Below are 13,948 nucleotides of genomic sequence, written 5' to 3'. Positions count from 1 at the left end.
AAGGCTGCACAATGTAACAGGTGAACTTTAGAAGAGAATCCCAAATAATAAAACATAAAATCAAGCAATTGAAAGTCTGTTTTATAGAAAGTCTAAAGATCCACATCAGATTTTAGCTTAAACTAATTGCTAAGGCCTGTTTATAGTATATGCTCAAGGAGGACAGTACTGTAATCCTGCATTTACACAGACTAAGCTGAACAAATCCACCCATATTCAAGGATTATAATAAGGGTAGTACCTGGAAAATGTATTGTTACACTTCAATTTAAGAGTATTGAAGCTCACATTTAAAACAAAGAAATACAAAGATAAAGATAAACCTTTTTTAACTTTCATTAGACACAGAGTAAAAGTTTCTGTCAAGTGTCTATTGCTGTTTGTGGCCCCCATGGAAAGATTGTACCCTACTTCCTATCCCTGTGAAAGCAGGATAAGAAATGAGACAGGAGGTTGTCACTGGGACAGAAAGACACGGACAGTAATAATTCCCTAACAAAAATTCTATCCTTTCCCCATTTTACAGGAAAAAAAGTGTTTTGGATTTTGCGTTAACAATGGTGGGATTTTGCCCATGATGAGGAGCTTTGTGTCCCTCAGCACTGGGCATCGTTGCTTTGCTACACTCGCTGCCCCCTGGCCATGAGGATACCATCGTGTATGCCTTATGGGTCAGGCTGGTTATCTCTGGTAAGGGGAAGGGATCATGTTGTTTATTTTTTAATTAAAAATATCAACCCCAGAAATCTAGAACAACCCAGCAAGGCACATTTTTTGTACAAAAAAATTCGAACATTTTTGATGAGATGTCAGCTAAATGTGCAATAAAGTTACCATTTCACCTAGGTTGACTATTACAGTAAAGTCCTTCTATTCTAGAATGTTGGCAAATGACAGGGAACGTAAATTCCATTGTGTGAATGTTGGGCGACTGGCCTTGAATTTGGATTTTTACATAGGGTAAATGTTGCTCAAATATTTCAGATGAAGTTTGGGAAATTTCCCATTGAGTCGGTTTTAAAAGATTTTGTGGAGCTGGAGGGAATGAGACAGACTTTAAATGGATTGATTCCATGGTTACAGATAGCAATACATAAAAGGTCCCTGGTGGGTAATAACCTTATATCTCATTATAGCTTCATTATAGCTTAATTTAGTTAATGACATATTAAACTGTGGTAGCTCTGACACATATGGCATTGCCTGAAAACTACGGTACATGTTATAAGCTGAAGTTCTTCAAAAACTAACCATTTACTGTAAAGCAATTCAGCCGTGTAATTCTGTAATATATTATGGAAGCTTCAAAAGCAAGCATTATTCCACAAAAACAGTGCAAATGATCCCAAACAATGTGCATGTGGCAACACATAAGATTTTACAACTTCATTTGGCACTATTAAGTTATATGAGTTATAAGTCAGACCATAGAGAAAGATAATAACTCAAAGTAACAGCACTTCTCATTGCTTTATTGATGCTCTAAAAGTACATGTGTAAATAACACAGACTGATACAAGAGAAATTCATCTTTGGTCTGCTTAATGGAAAATCAGGAATGTAGAACACTATTTTCAAGCAATTACTATCACTCACTGGATAGATTATTGCACATAACATATGTTTGTGCAATTAATGAGGAGGTAATGATTAGTATACCCCTGTTACAACACATGCAACAAACTTATCATTCCTTTGCAACTCAATCATCACTCATAAGCAGGCAAACATGTTTAGGCTATACAGCCAGCTTTATAACAGTCACATGGTATTCTGGGAAAATACCTACCAACCTGAGCAATAATTCTTCTAATGCTTCAGAGGTACTATTATTCTTTTCAGACTGCTTTGTGTTTCAGATACTATGCAGTCTATCATTTTGAATAAAGTTCTTGCATTTATGGAATTTAGGTCTATGGTATGACATATGCTATATTTTAGAAAGTTAAGGAACCTTGGTTCATTTTATATACCCAATCATGTGCAGGGGAATTACAAAGGATGATGGGATTGGATGATTAAATGGAACACAGCTTCAGTAGGCTAAGTGATTCACTTATTCTTCACCTTTAGTAAATCAACCCCTTAAACTTTTCACTTTATCTATCCAGAGATTCAGGATAGTTTTTCCAGATTAGTCTAGGGACTAGAAAAGTGCAGAAGCCCTAGCGAATAATCAAAATCCCTATTCTACTGCTCTATTTTCAGCAAGACAAATTCTGATTGGTTGAGTTACTACACTTAGGGTTGCACACAAGGTTTACTTGCCCTATGAACAGAATAAGCCTGGTTCTCTGCAATGTATTAAATGCATTAATACTGCTTCTAGTTTCCTAATCCTCATTAATGGAAACCTGTAATTAGATATATGCAGAAGATGGTCCCATTCTGAAAATGCTTGTTTGATGCTTAGGGTTTTTGTCTTCCTTCCGACTCCCTTGATCTACATACCTGTTCTAGATTTGTAGTTAGCATTTTAGGAAGGAGGTCAGCAATGGCAACATCCATATTTTATGACCGGTTGTGACCTAAATTGTTAAGCAACGCCTTACACAATTACTGGTGGAGAAACATTAAAAATCACTTTTGAATTTTTGCATTGCAGGGTGCTGGGATTTAGAACAATGGTCCTAGTCCCATATATACTGTACCTACCTAACTATATTTAGAATGGCCTTATTGGTTTCATGTATAGTAAAATATGATTGAGGATTTCATCTTGATTTGAGCATTCACAAGTCTTAAATTTTTGCAGGTCAAAGCAAAACCATTACAAAAACACAGAAATATGTCTATTGTATGCCGCTGGCATCTTAACAGTCAGTGACTAAGTACCCTGTTTCCCCTAAAATAAGACCTAGCGTGATTGTCGGTGTTGGCTGCAATATAAGCCCTACCACCCAAATAAGCCCTACTCTGTTTCCTCAAAAATAAGCCCTACCCTGAAAAGAAGACCTACAAGGACTTATTTGGGGGTAGGGCTTTTATTGCAGCTATCACTGACAATCACACTAGGTCTTATTTTAGGGGAAACAGGGTATAACTTCACCTTGGAGAAAGCATAGCCACAGATGGCTTTTTCAAAGCAATGAGAACATAAAGAGGCAGGTGTGGATGCACCACAGCCACTGTGAGCCTTATTCTTTTCTTTTGGCTCACAGTACAAATCTGGTAACATGGATTCTCAATGACACTATTATTGCATCACCCTGGAAAAAAAAATATTCTCTCTCTTAACAGAGGTGGACATGGTAGAGGTAAGGGTTGATCCATCTGCAAAGACAGTCTCCATGATGTCAACCTTACTGTCAATAAGAAGAGCAAATATGCTTATACAATGTTTGTATATGGATGGGAATCCTATAGCCCAAAACCAATCAGGGTGGCACCACAGCCACTGTGAGCCTTATTCTTTTCTTTTGGCTCATAGTACAAATCTGGTAACATGGATTCTCAATGACACAAATTCTTTCTCTAAACAGAGGTGGACAAGGTAGAGGTAAGTAATACTATTTTTAAAATTCATATTTATAACTTCTTATTCTGGCATACCCTGTAGCAAAATAGGAAAAAAAGCCATCCAGTACTAATGGCCTGCCATTATTTGGCCAGGTGGTTGACTGAGTCAGTGAAGCCTACTATCAAGTCAGTCTTGATAGTCTTGATAATATCATATTTACCAGAAAATATATCTAGTCTTATGCCCTGTACACACGGTCGGACATTTTTTTTTCAACAGATTTTGGTCCAAACTTGTCTTGCATACACATGGTTGCACAAAGTGGTCGGAAAATCCGATCGTTCAGAACGCGGTGATGTAGAACATATACGACGGGCCTATAAAGAGGCCAGTAGCCAATAGCTTTCGTCTGGTAATATATTCTGAGCATGCATGGCACTTTGTCTGTCAGAATTGTCTACACACGATCGGAATTTAAACGATCAGATTTTGTTGTTGGAAAATTGTAGATCCTGCTCTCAAACTTTGTGTGACGGAAATTCCAACGGAAAAAGTCAGATGGAGCCCACACACGATTGGATTTTCCGACAACAAGATCTGATCACACATTGTCCATCGGAAAGTCAGCAAATCCAAGCTAATGTAACATTTTTGGAAGAAACAATATAACACTACATTTTATCACAAGGGATAGCCTAGAACTATCCAGCAACTGATATACTGCAATAAATTATAGTGCATTATACTGCTAGAAAATTAGCTAAAAGAGATACCTACTTTGCAAGCAGTCAGCATTAAGAAGGTCTTGGCATTTTTCATGACACTTGACCCCACATTCTGTACATCTCATGCCTTGTCTTGCGATCCCCCACAGCAGACCTTCACATTCATAGCAATATGTTGGTGTAGTCGCTGTCCATATTTCAAAGTTATGAGGGGTGGTGGATGATATTGGGTAAATAAGGGCTTGCAGGGTCTTTTTGAAAACATGGTTTTTCTATTGAGTAAAACATCAAGCAGACTGTTATTAGTATCAAGCAGCCTCTATGTTTTCACAGACAGTTATTCTGCAGTGGTTACAGTACTATACAATCAGTCGTTGGCTGATGCATACAGAGAAGCAAAACACTTATATAAATTGCATGTTACAACTGAAAACTGGTTTCTCTTTTAATCAATATACTAAAACAAGCAATTCTGGCAAACCTATAATATATGACAATTATTTACAGAAAGTAAAATCTAACAACAGATGTCTTTCCATTTATCCTCTCATTGTTGCTGAGGATAAAACAATACTTTTGAAATGTTTTACAAACATAGGACAAAGAATGTATTCACAGAAAGCATGTTTTAATTGCTGTTCTTTTATATAAATATGTCAGAAATAATCGATCTTAGTCTCTTTAAAAAGAAAAGTAATTTCTGGCTTAATAATATTTCATGGCAGGTCTTTGTGGGAAAGCCTCGCCCACTAAGTTTTTATGTTTCCTTTTGTTTACTCTACTAGAGCCACTGGGGGACATTTATATACAGTTTTACAACTTTTTTTCAGTTGGATTAAAAAAATCATGCTAACTATTCTCAATCTTTTTATTAAAGGAGAAGTATAACCAAAACTTTTTTGGCTATACTTCTCCTATGGATCACAAGAGTGCAGTTCGTTCTGCACTCCTGTGATCCGTTTTTCAGCTGATGTCACTTAATCGGTCCAGTCTCTGATAAGATCCCAACTATATAGTTGGGATCCACCCAGAAGCCTGAACTGGCAACAGGCTCTGCCTCTCAGCGGGCGGTGGTCACATGATACAGACTCTGCAGGATCCTCCCAGCATTAAAACCTATGTGAAGGGCTGCGGGGAGGCAGAGTTAGGGAGTTAACACAGTGAATATATAGTTTTCTGGCAGCATATGGGGGCAGTTTGGCACACTGGCAGCATATGATGGGCAGTTGAGCAGTGCTTAATGGGCACAGTGGCAGTGTTTGATGGCACAGTGGCTGCGTTTGATGGCACAGTGGCTGCATTTGATGGCATAGTGGCTGTGTTTGATGGCACAGTGGCTGCGTTTGATGGCACAGTGGCAGCGTTTGATGGGCACAGTGGCAACATTTGATGGCACAGTGGCTGCAATTGATGTTTTTTTTTCAATTATTTTTCAGTTTGTTTGTGCCCCCCCCAAACATTTTGAGCACCAGCCGCCACTGTCAACCACCTGTCCTCCCCACACATCTACCCTGCAGTAAGGATGCTTTGTTCCTGGTCATGACCAATAGTATTCATAATACACCCTTACCCATGACTTCCTCCCCTTTCAAACATGTGCCATCGACCCCCCACCCCATCAAAAACATACTACTTTCTCTGATCCTCTTTATCAACAGTGTTCCAAGTTTCTTTCAAGACTTTAATTCCCGATTCTCTTCTGTCCCCCGTAGGTATAAACCCTGCTTTCAAAATAACACTCCAACTGTCCTAAGGCCGCGTACACACGCGGGGACTGTTCGCTCAACTTTGTCCGCTGAACAGTGTTTCGGCGGACAGTCCGCTCGTGTGTGGGCTTCAGCGGACAGTTTCAGCGAACAAAGTTTTTCGGAAATTCCGAAAAACTGTCCGCTGAAACTTGGTTTGAGCGGACAGTCCGCCCGTGTGTAGGCTTGTTCATCAAACTAAGTCTCGCGCATGCTCAGAAAGAATTTACACGCCGAAGGTTGCATTGCAGTGTATAGGACGTCGTTTTCTAGTCCCGTCGTACGTGCCGTTCACGTCATCGCGCACGGTTTCAGCGGACTGTTCGTTCGTCGTGTGTGGGCAAGTCCGTCCATGCTAATTTTGAGCGGACTGTCCGCTGAAACTGTTTGACGAACAAAGTTGAGCAAACAGTCCCCGCGTGTGTACGCGGCCTTAGTTTCACATACAAATCCAAGTGTTTATGCACTTGCTGCGACAATATGCTTTCTAGTTCCAAACTGACTTTCTCGTGCAGGAGATTCTACAATGGAATAAGCACTACAATGGTAACACAGTTACAATATGTGATTAAATTTAAGAATGCAACCATTTACTGGAAACAATGGGTGTAAAGGGGTTGATAAATGTCCCTCATTGTTTAATAGTAGCTGGCAAGCTAAAGCCCATGCAGAGCATTTTATCTGCTAGAAAATTCACTTTATTATTATTTATATACAGGATTAATATAGTGCCAACAGTTTATACAGAACTTTACAACATAAGGGCAGACAGTACAATCACAATACAGTTTAATACAGTAGGAATCAGAGAGCTCTGCACGTTAGAATGTTCAATCTAAGAGGGAGGGTCAAGAGATACAAGAGGTAATAACTGTGGGTGATAGACTAATAGAGAAAATAAATGTACAGTTGTTAGGTGGGGGCTGGATAGGCCTCTGTGAAGATTGGGGATTGTCAGAGAGTAGGAGATAGTTGAACAGATTGGGGTAGGGAGTTCCAGAGGATGGGAGAGGCTCTGGAAAATCCTGGAGGTGGGCATGAGAAGAGGTAACAAGTGAGCTAGAGAGCAGGAGGTCTTGGGAGGAACGTAGAGAACTATTTGGTTGGTATTTTGAGACTAGGTTAGTGATGTAGCTGAGGGCAGAGTTGTGGATGGCTTTGTAAGTTGATGTTAGTAGGTGGAATTTATGCTGTTGAGTGAGTGTGATATTCACAGTTTAACCCCACTGCAGCAATTATTACAAAGCCAAAGCCAAAGGTGGTGTCATACTTCCCCAATGGAATCTCTAATATAAATTAAACAACTGATAGCTTGTAACTTATAGCTACAAGAAAGTGACACCTTATTTGTAGCCATATGGGGATAGTGAAGACAGAAAATACAACAAGAAAATCAGGTTTGTGAAGTGTTTGGGAGATATAAAAAGCTGAGGATGATCCAAAACCCCCACCCCATTGGAGTACCCCCTTGGCTTATATATATATATATATATATATATATATATATATATATATATATATAATTTCCTTCCAGATGTTTTTTGGGTCCAAGGATGTCACGGTTCTAGAACATTCTCCTGTGAGGCAAGGGTGGTGTTGGTGTGTGGATCCTTGACACAGTGGGCACAGAGCTCAGGGGTTGCCTGATACTAGTAGCCATCATGCAACTTAGAATAGGAACACAGATGCATTGGTGAGTGGTGAGTGTGCAGTGGACAATATTAGAAAGGATTGCTGCTGGGGAATTTATAATGTTTTGTCCAGGCTGGAAATGGACTTCAGTAAAGCCTAAGTAAACCTGTTTTATGTAGAAAACAAGGATTTGAACATTAGCAAGATGGTCATGAAAAACTTGTGTTGAGGGGTTTTTGGTCACATCAGAACTGCTTCTATTCCAATTTGTCCAATTCAAGTCATTAAGGATGCAAATGCAGCTTGAAACAGGTTGATGGAGCTTAGAAAGAGATTGAATGTAAGAGAGAAGAAGGTCTACAGCAGATCATATGCACCTGCCATTTTACACTCCTTGATCTCAGAAGCATCTCCAAATGGTCTTAAATGCAAATAAACGCACCTTAAAGCATTGTATTTTTCCAATGACACAAGCCCAAAGCCCATTCACACAAGTCGATATACTACTTGTGCTGGCCTGGCAAGTCTACTTGTATTTTTTTTTATATATATTGCTTTATAAATCAGTACCTACCAGTTCCTCATTGTTCACAGATGTCCGGATTACCATTGCAAGAGAGATTCCAGCTTTCCTTGCGGCCAGTGTCTAGTAAGCAGAAAGACAGCACGTCACTTTCAGCATAGTGTAAACATGACATCAACTTTCAATATATGATGGCAATGTAATAAAGCAGACTGCTCATGCATTGTAAGAGATATAACAATTATTTGAATTTTAACTATTAAACATGAATTTCCAGGAATACAAATATTATGTAAAATAGTATTTAACACTTTTTTTAATAAACCAGTGAAGCCAAAAAAAAAAAAAAAAATGATGTGCAGACTATTGGCAGACATCAGTACTAGAACACCGTTTTCTGCTGCCACGCTGTGATTCTTATCATCTTATTATGTATTTATTACAGGTAAGTATATACTGTAGCACCATACATTTTTAAGGTGCTTTGCATACTATTCATTCACACCAGTCCCTGCTTTCATGGATATTTAAATATAAGGTCCTTATCTAACATACACACATTTACATACTATGCCAAGTTTAGACAGGAGCAATGAACCTACCAGCCTGTCTTTGGAGTGTGGGGGCAAACCAACATAAGCATAAAGAGAATATGCAAAGGATATGCATATAGTGTATTGGTTAGGATTTGACCTGAGGCCCTAAATGCTGCAAGGTAGAGGTGCTGTGCAGGGCAAAGTGTGATGTATGTAAACTGGTCCTCACATAAAAATCTCACTGATAAAAAGTCTACCTTTAGAAATAGTTATTTAGTACCTATTCTGCCCAGGACACAGACAAATTACGAGTTCCTTCATATGGATGCCACATGGCTAATGCTTGCCCATTACTGTGAAAACCACATCCAAACTTCCCTGTTTCCACATTTACACGATGAAGAGAAAAGTTAATGTGCGGAGATGTAAAAACTAGTAAACACTATTTTTTTTTTTTTTTTGGTACTCATTCAAGAAAATGTAAGTAGTAAAGGAAAAAACACCCACACCATTGAAAAAGTTATTTATTAAAAGAAAATACATAATAGCATTCACTAATATAAATCCAGTTTCAATTACATCATTCAACAATGTAGATCCATGTCAGTCAAGATGATTCCCTGGGTATAAATGGCCCACTACACCCAACAATGTTAACCACTTCAATACCGGGCACTTATACACCTTCCTGCCCAGACCAATTTTGAGCTTTCAGCGCTGTCACACTTTGAATGACAATTGTGCGGTCATGCTACATTGTACCCAAACTACATTTTTATCATTTTGTTCCCACAAATAGAGCTTTCTTTTGGTGATATTTGATCTCCTCTGGGATTTTTATTTTCTGCTAAACAAATCATTTTTGTTTCAGTTACAAAACTTTGTAAATAAGTAAGTTTGCTCCTTCACTGATGGGCACTGACAGGGCTGCAGTGACGGGCACTGATAAGGCGGCACTGATGGGCACCGATGAGGTGGCACCAATGAAGTGGCACTGATAGGCAGCACTGATAGGTGGCACTGATATGCGACACAGATAGACACTGATAGGTGGCACAAATAGGCACTGATAGGTGGCATGGATTGTCATGGATAGGTGGCATGGATTGGCATGGATGGGCGGCATGGATAGGTGGCACAGATGGGCATGGATATGGCGGCACGGATGGGCATGGATAGGCGGCACGGATGGGCGGCACAGATGGGCATGGATAGGCGGCACGGATGGGCATGGATGGGCACTGATAGGTGGCTAGGATGGGCACTGATAGACGGCTAGGATGGGCACTGATAGGCGGCATGGATGGGCACTGATAGGAGGCATTGTAATTTAAAGTTTTGTAGGGATGGATGCCAATCAGTGCCAAACAATAATGCATACCAATCAGTGATGCCCATTGTGGGCACTGATTGGCATTCATTATGGGCACTGGCTGGCATCCCTGGTGGTCTAGGGGGCATACCTGGTGCTGGGCATCTCCTGGTGGTCTGGTGGCGTCCCTGTGTGGGCATCCTCGGGGGGGGCTGTGCTGATAATCGATCAGCACAGACCCCCCCTGACAGAGGAGCAGCCAATCGGCTCTCCTCTACTCACATCTGAAAGACGCGAGTGAGGAAAAGCCGATCACTGGCTCTTCCTATTTACACTGTGATCAGCCGTGATTGGACACGGCTGAGCACGTGGTAAAGAGTCTCTGACGGAGACTCTTTCCCAAGATCGTAGTTGCAGGGTGTCCGACTGACACCCTGCAACAACGATTGCCGTGATGCGCGCCCCCGGGGGCGCGCAGCGGCTTAATATCCTGATCACGTCATATGACGTCCGGTCAGGATATTAAAACCACTTTGCCATTGTCATTTTGCTATATGGCGGGTGGCAAGTGGTTAGCACATAGCAACACCTTTTGAAATGATAGATCCCTGGCTGGCTGCTGAAATTAAACAAACAGGGTTTTGGGTAACCTCATTGAGCAATCATGATGACCCACCGATATGATATTCTGCCATTCTTGACAATGCTCATCTAGCACTGCACTGGACACGCTGTCAGTAAAGCCATCAGGGATCCTGGGTGACATCACTGACCAAATAAGTTAAAAAATCCAGATGCAAGTGGGGAACTGTCATTTAGCAGAGGCCACATATGGTTTACCCGGATTTGTGGTGAAACTGGAGAGATTGAACTGTCATCAACAGCTCCTGGTCTCCAACAAATGATCAAGAGACAGGAGCCAGAAGCCAGGAAGTAGGTAATCTCAATAAATCAAACTGTCCAAAAGGCAAGGACTTTAACTGAGGCTTTAGGCAGTACAAAGGCAACTATGTAAATACAAAAATAAAAAGAGCATACAAGACAGTTAATATATATATATATATATATATATATATATATATATATATATATAAAATCCTGTATAATAACAACATACAAATGTTATAAATGCAACAAGATTTTTCCCTAAATTCACAGAGTTGCACAACACATTAATCTGCAATGCTAGCAATGCTATAATCATCTTGACAGGATGTGCTGCACTCAATCTCTATGTAGTTTCTTCTTTCTCTAATTCACAGGGCGCTTGGAAAAAAATAAATCCTACAACTGTAATAAACATGGATTTGCCAATACGGTGTGCTGATTCAGATCCAAAGAGGCCCACATATAAATTAGCATTAGGAGTTATTTTGAAAAAAGTGAATCTGGTTATTTTTTTGTCAAAAATAATTAAAAAAAGGAAAAAATAAACAAATAAATAAACAACCAAGGTATTATTTTCCCTCAAAAAAACCTATCAGAAACCAGCCACCGTAATTTTACTGCAGCAGGTCGGCACGATCCCGGGAACCATCGTAGCTATACGTCAGCTCGCATGATCGGGATAGTAGGCGCATGCGCCGCTGCACTGCAGGGGATGCCAATGCTTGTGGCCAATGGTCGTGATGGCCGCCGGCCATGAGCAATCGCGAGCACGAGGGACAGAACATGTAAACACACAAATTCCTGTTCTGTTCTGAGAGGAGTGACAGATTGTGTGTTCCTATTAGCTAGGAACCACGATCCGCCATCTCCTCTAGTCAGTCTTCTCCCCCTTCAGTTAGAATCACCTCCCAGGGAACACAGTTAACCCCTTGATCGCCCCCTGGTGTTACCCCTTCCCTGCCAGTGACATTTTTACAGTAATCAGTGCATTTTTGTAGCATGGATCGCTGTATAAACGCCAATGGTCCCAAAATGGTGTCAGAAGTGTCCGATGTGTCCGCCATAATGTCGCAATCCCGATAAAAATCACAGATCACCGCTATTTACAAGTAAAAATAAAAAAAAAAAATAATAAAAATGCTCCAAATCTATCCCCTATTTTGTAGACACTATAACTTTTACGCAAACTAATCAATATAAACTTATTGCAATTTTTTTTTACCAAAAATATTTAGAAGAATACATATCAGCTTAAACTGAGAAAAAAATTGCTTTAAAAAAAAAAAGATGGTGATATTTATTATAGCAAAAAGTACAAAATATTGTGTTTTTCTCAAAATTGTCACTCCTTTTTTGTTTATAGAGCAAAAAATAAAAACTACAGAGGCAATCAAATACCACCAAAATAAATCTCTATTTGTGGGAAAAAAAGAATGTCAATTTTGTTTGGGTACAGCGTCGCATGTCCACGCAATTGTCAGTTAAAGCGATGCAGAGCCGAATCACAAAAAATGGCCCGGTCATTCAGCAGCCAAATATTACGGGGCTGAAGTGGTTAAAGAGTTTTGAACTTTTGTCCTCCTGATAACATAGCTATTAAAACAATATAATACCTACATTCATTTGCTAGAAAAGTAATTCTAGAATACTTTAATGCTTTGAAAGATTTAGTTGGGAACTGGAGCCAATTAAGTCAAGGAGAATATAAAGCTTTGAAAATGCATTATAATAAAAAAGCTTGGAGAAGAAGGCCACATAGAGGATAATGACAATATTGTAAACAATTAGGTCCAGCCTGGCTTGCTTATTGACAGATGTTTTAGGTCCAAATATATATATATATATTTTTAATTTCTTTATTTTCACAAGAAAAATTAACAGTCTTTACATAACTAACATTTCTAGATATATCTATATATATTTTTATATATATATACACACACACACACACACACACACACACACACACACACACACATCCATCCAAAGCTAAATCATTGCATTCAATTATTCCATTTGATCTTACCTATTTCTAGAATAATGTCAAATAGAAATAGAAGGGACACAAAAAAAGGGAATACTTCCTTTCTAGATGCTATATTTCTATCTTTCAGCATTAGCTCCCCATGCCCGGTCAAGGGGTGACGTTACACCCAAAACAGGCATGGCCGCCAATACTATCCCTTCTAATATTCGGGTAAGGTTACAGCCATAACTATTTTTTCTATTTGTTTCTTTGAATACTAAAGATGCCATGGATGTCAGCCAAGTTACCAAGGATATTGACAAAACGTGTTAAAAAAATGCCATATATTCTCTGCTACACTTTGAGCTCCTATTTGTTTTCCAATCTCCAATGTATAATGTTTTCACACACTATTGTTGGTTGACCGTGTGCTGCTGTGGGAAGGGAGGCCATAATAATATTTTTACAATCATTATTATTTTTGTATACTTTTAATTTTATTTGGTATTTTTTTTTGATTTGTGTTTTTGTTTTGCCTTCATTTTCAATCTTTTTTGTTAATATATCATTCTTATTGTTTTTATATTTCTTAGATTATTGATAGGTTTTGCATTTTTTTATTTTACTTTTTTTGATTCCCCTTGAACCTTGCTAATGTTAAATGTACATACACCCACTATAGTTGAACAATATAATTTTTGTTTGAGCTCCATTGTAACACAATCCTATGGTATTGTCCTTGTGGCACAATGATGTATATTCAATGGGTATAGAAAAGAATCACCCCCCCCCCCCCCCTGTAAAATAATCCCATTTTGTTGCTTTGCAGCCTGAAATGGAGACAGACACAGTTTTTCTTCCAGCTGTATTTACTAGTGCAACTTATAACATCCAAGTTAAAGATATAACACCTCGTCAAATGTATTATTATTTATTAAAAAACACAATCACCGAGTTGGAAAAAGGATAATCCCCCTTATGTCGGCATTTTCTTGAACCACCTTTTGCATTAATTACAGCCTTTATTCTGTTGGGATATGTCTCTACTAACTTTGCACATCTAGACATTGCAATATTTTCCCACCCTTCTTTGCAGAACTGCTTAAATTCAGTTACAATTGATGGTGACTGTTTGTGGCAGCTGTCTTCAAGTCATGCCAC

General features: G+C 39.2%; 1 protein-coding gene across 1 annotated transcript in view; it reads right to left on the bottom strand.

Annotated features, from left to right (window-relative positions):
• UNC13C (unc-13 homolog C) overlaps positions 1-13,948 on the bottom strand; it is an 857,791-nt gene that overhangs the window by 544,148 nt on the left and 299,695 nt on the right. The window contains exons 8-9 of the mRNA XM_077472480.1: positions 8,137-8,208; positions 4,238-4,457 (exon numbers count right to left, since the gene is read on the bottom strand). Coding sequence (XP_077328606.1) covers positions 4,238-4,457; positions 8,137-8,208 — 292 coding nt within the window. The remainder of the gene's footprint in view (positions 1-4,237; positions 4,458-8,136; positions 8,209-13,948) is intronic.

This window comes from Lithobates pipiens, unplaced genomic scaffold, assembly GCF_037356315.1.
Source record: "Lithobates pipiens isolate NorthernLeopardFrog02 unplaced genomic scaffold, aLitPip1_a1.2 Scaffold_8, whole genome shotgun sequence".
NCBI lineage: Eukaryota > Metazoa > Chordata > Amphibia > Anura > Ranidae > Lithobates > Lithobates pipiens.
The sequence above is the reverse complement of the archived record's forward strand: the minus strand, read 5'-3'. Positions and strand labels throughout refer to the sequence as shown.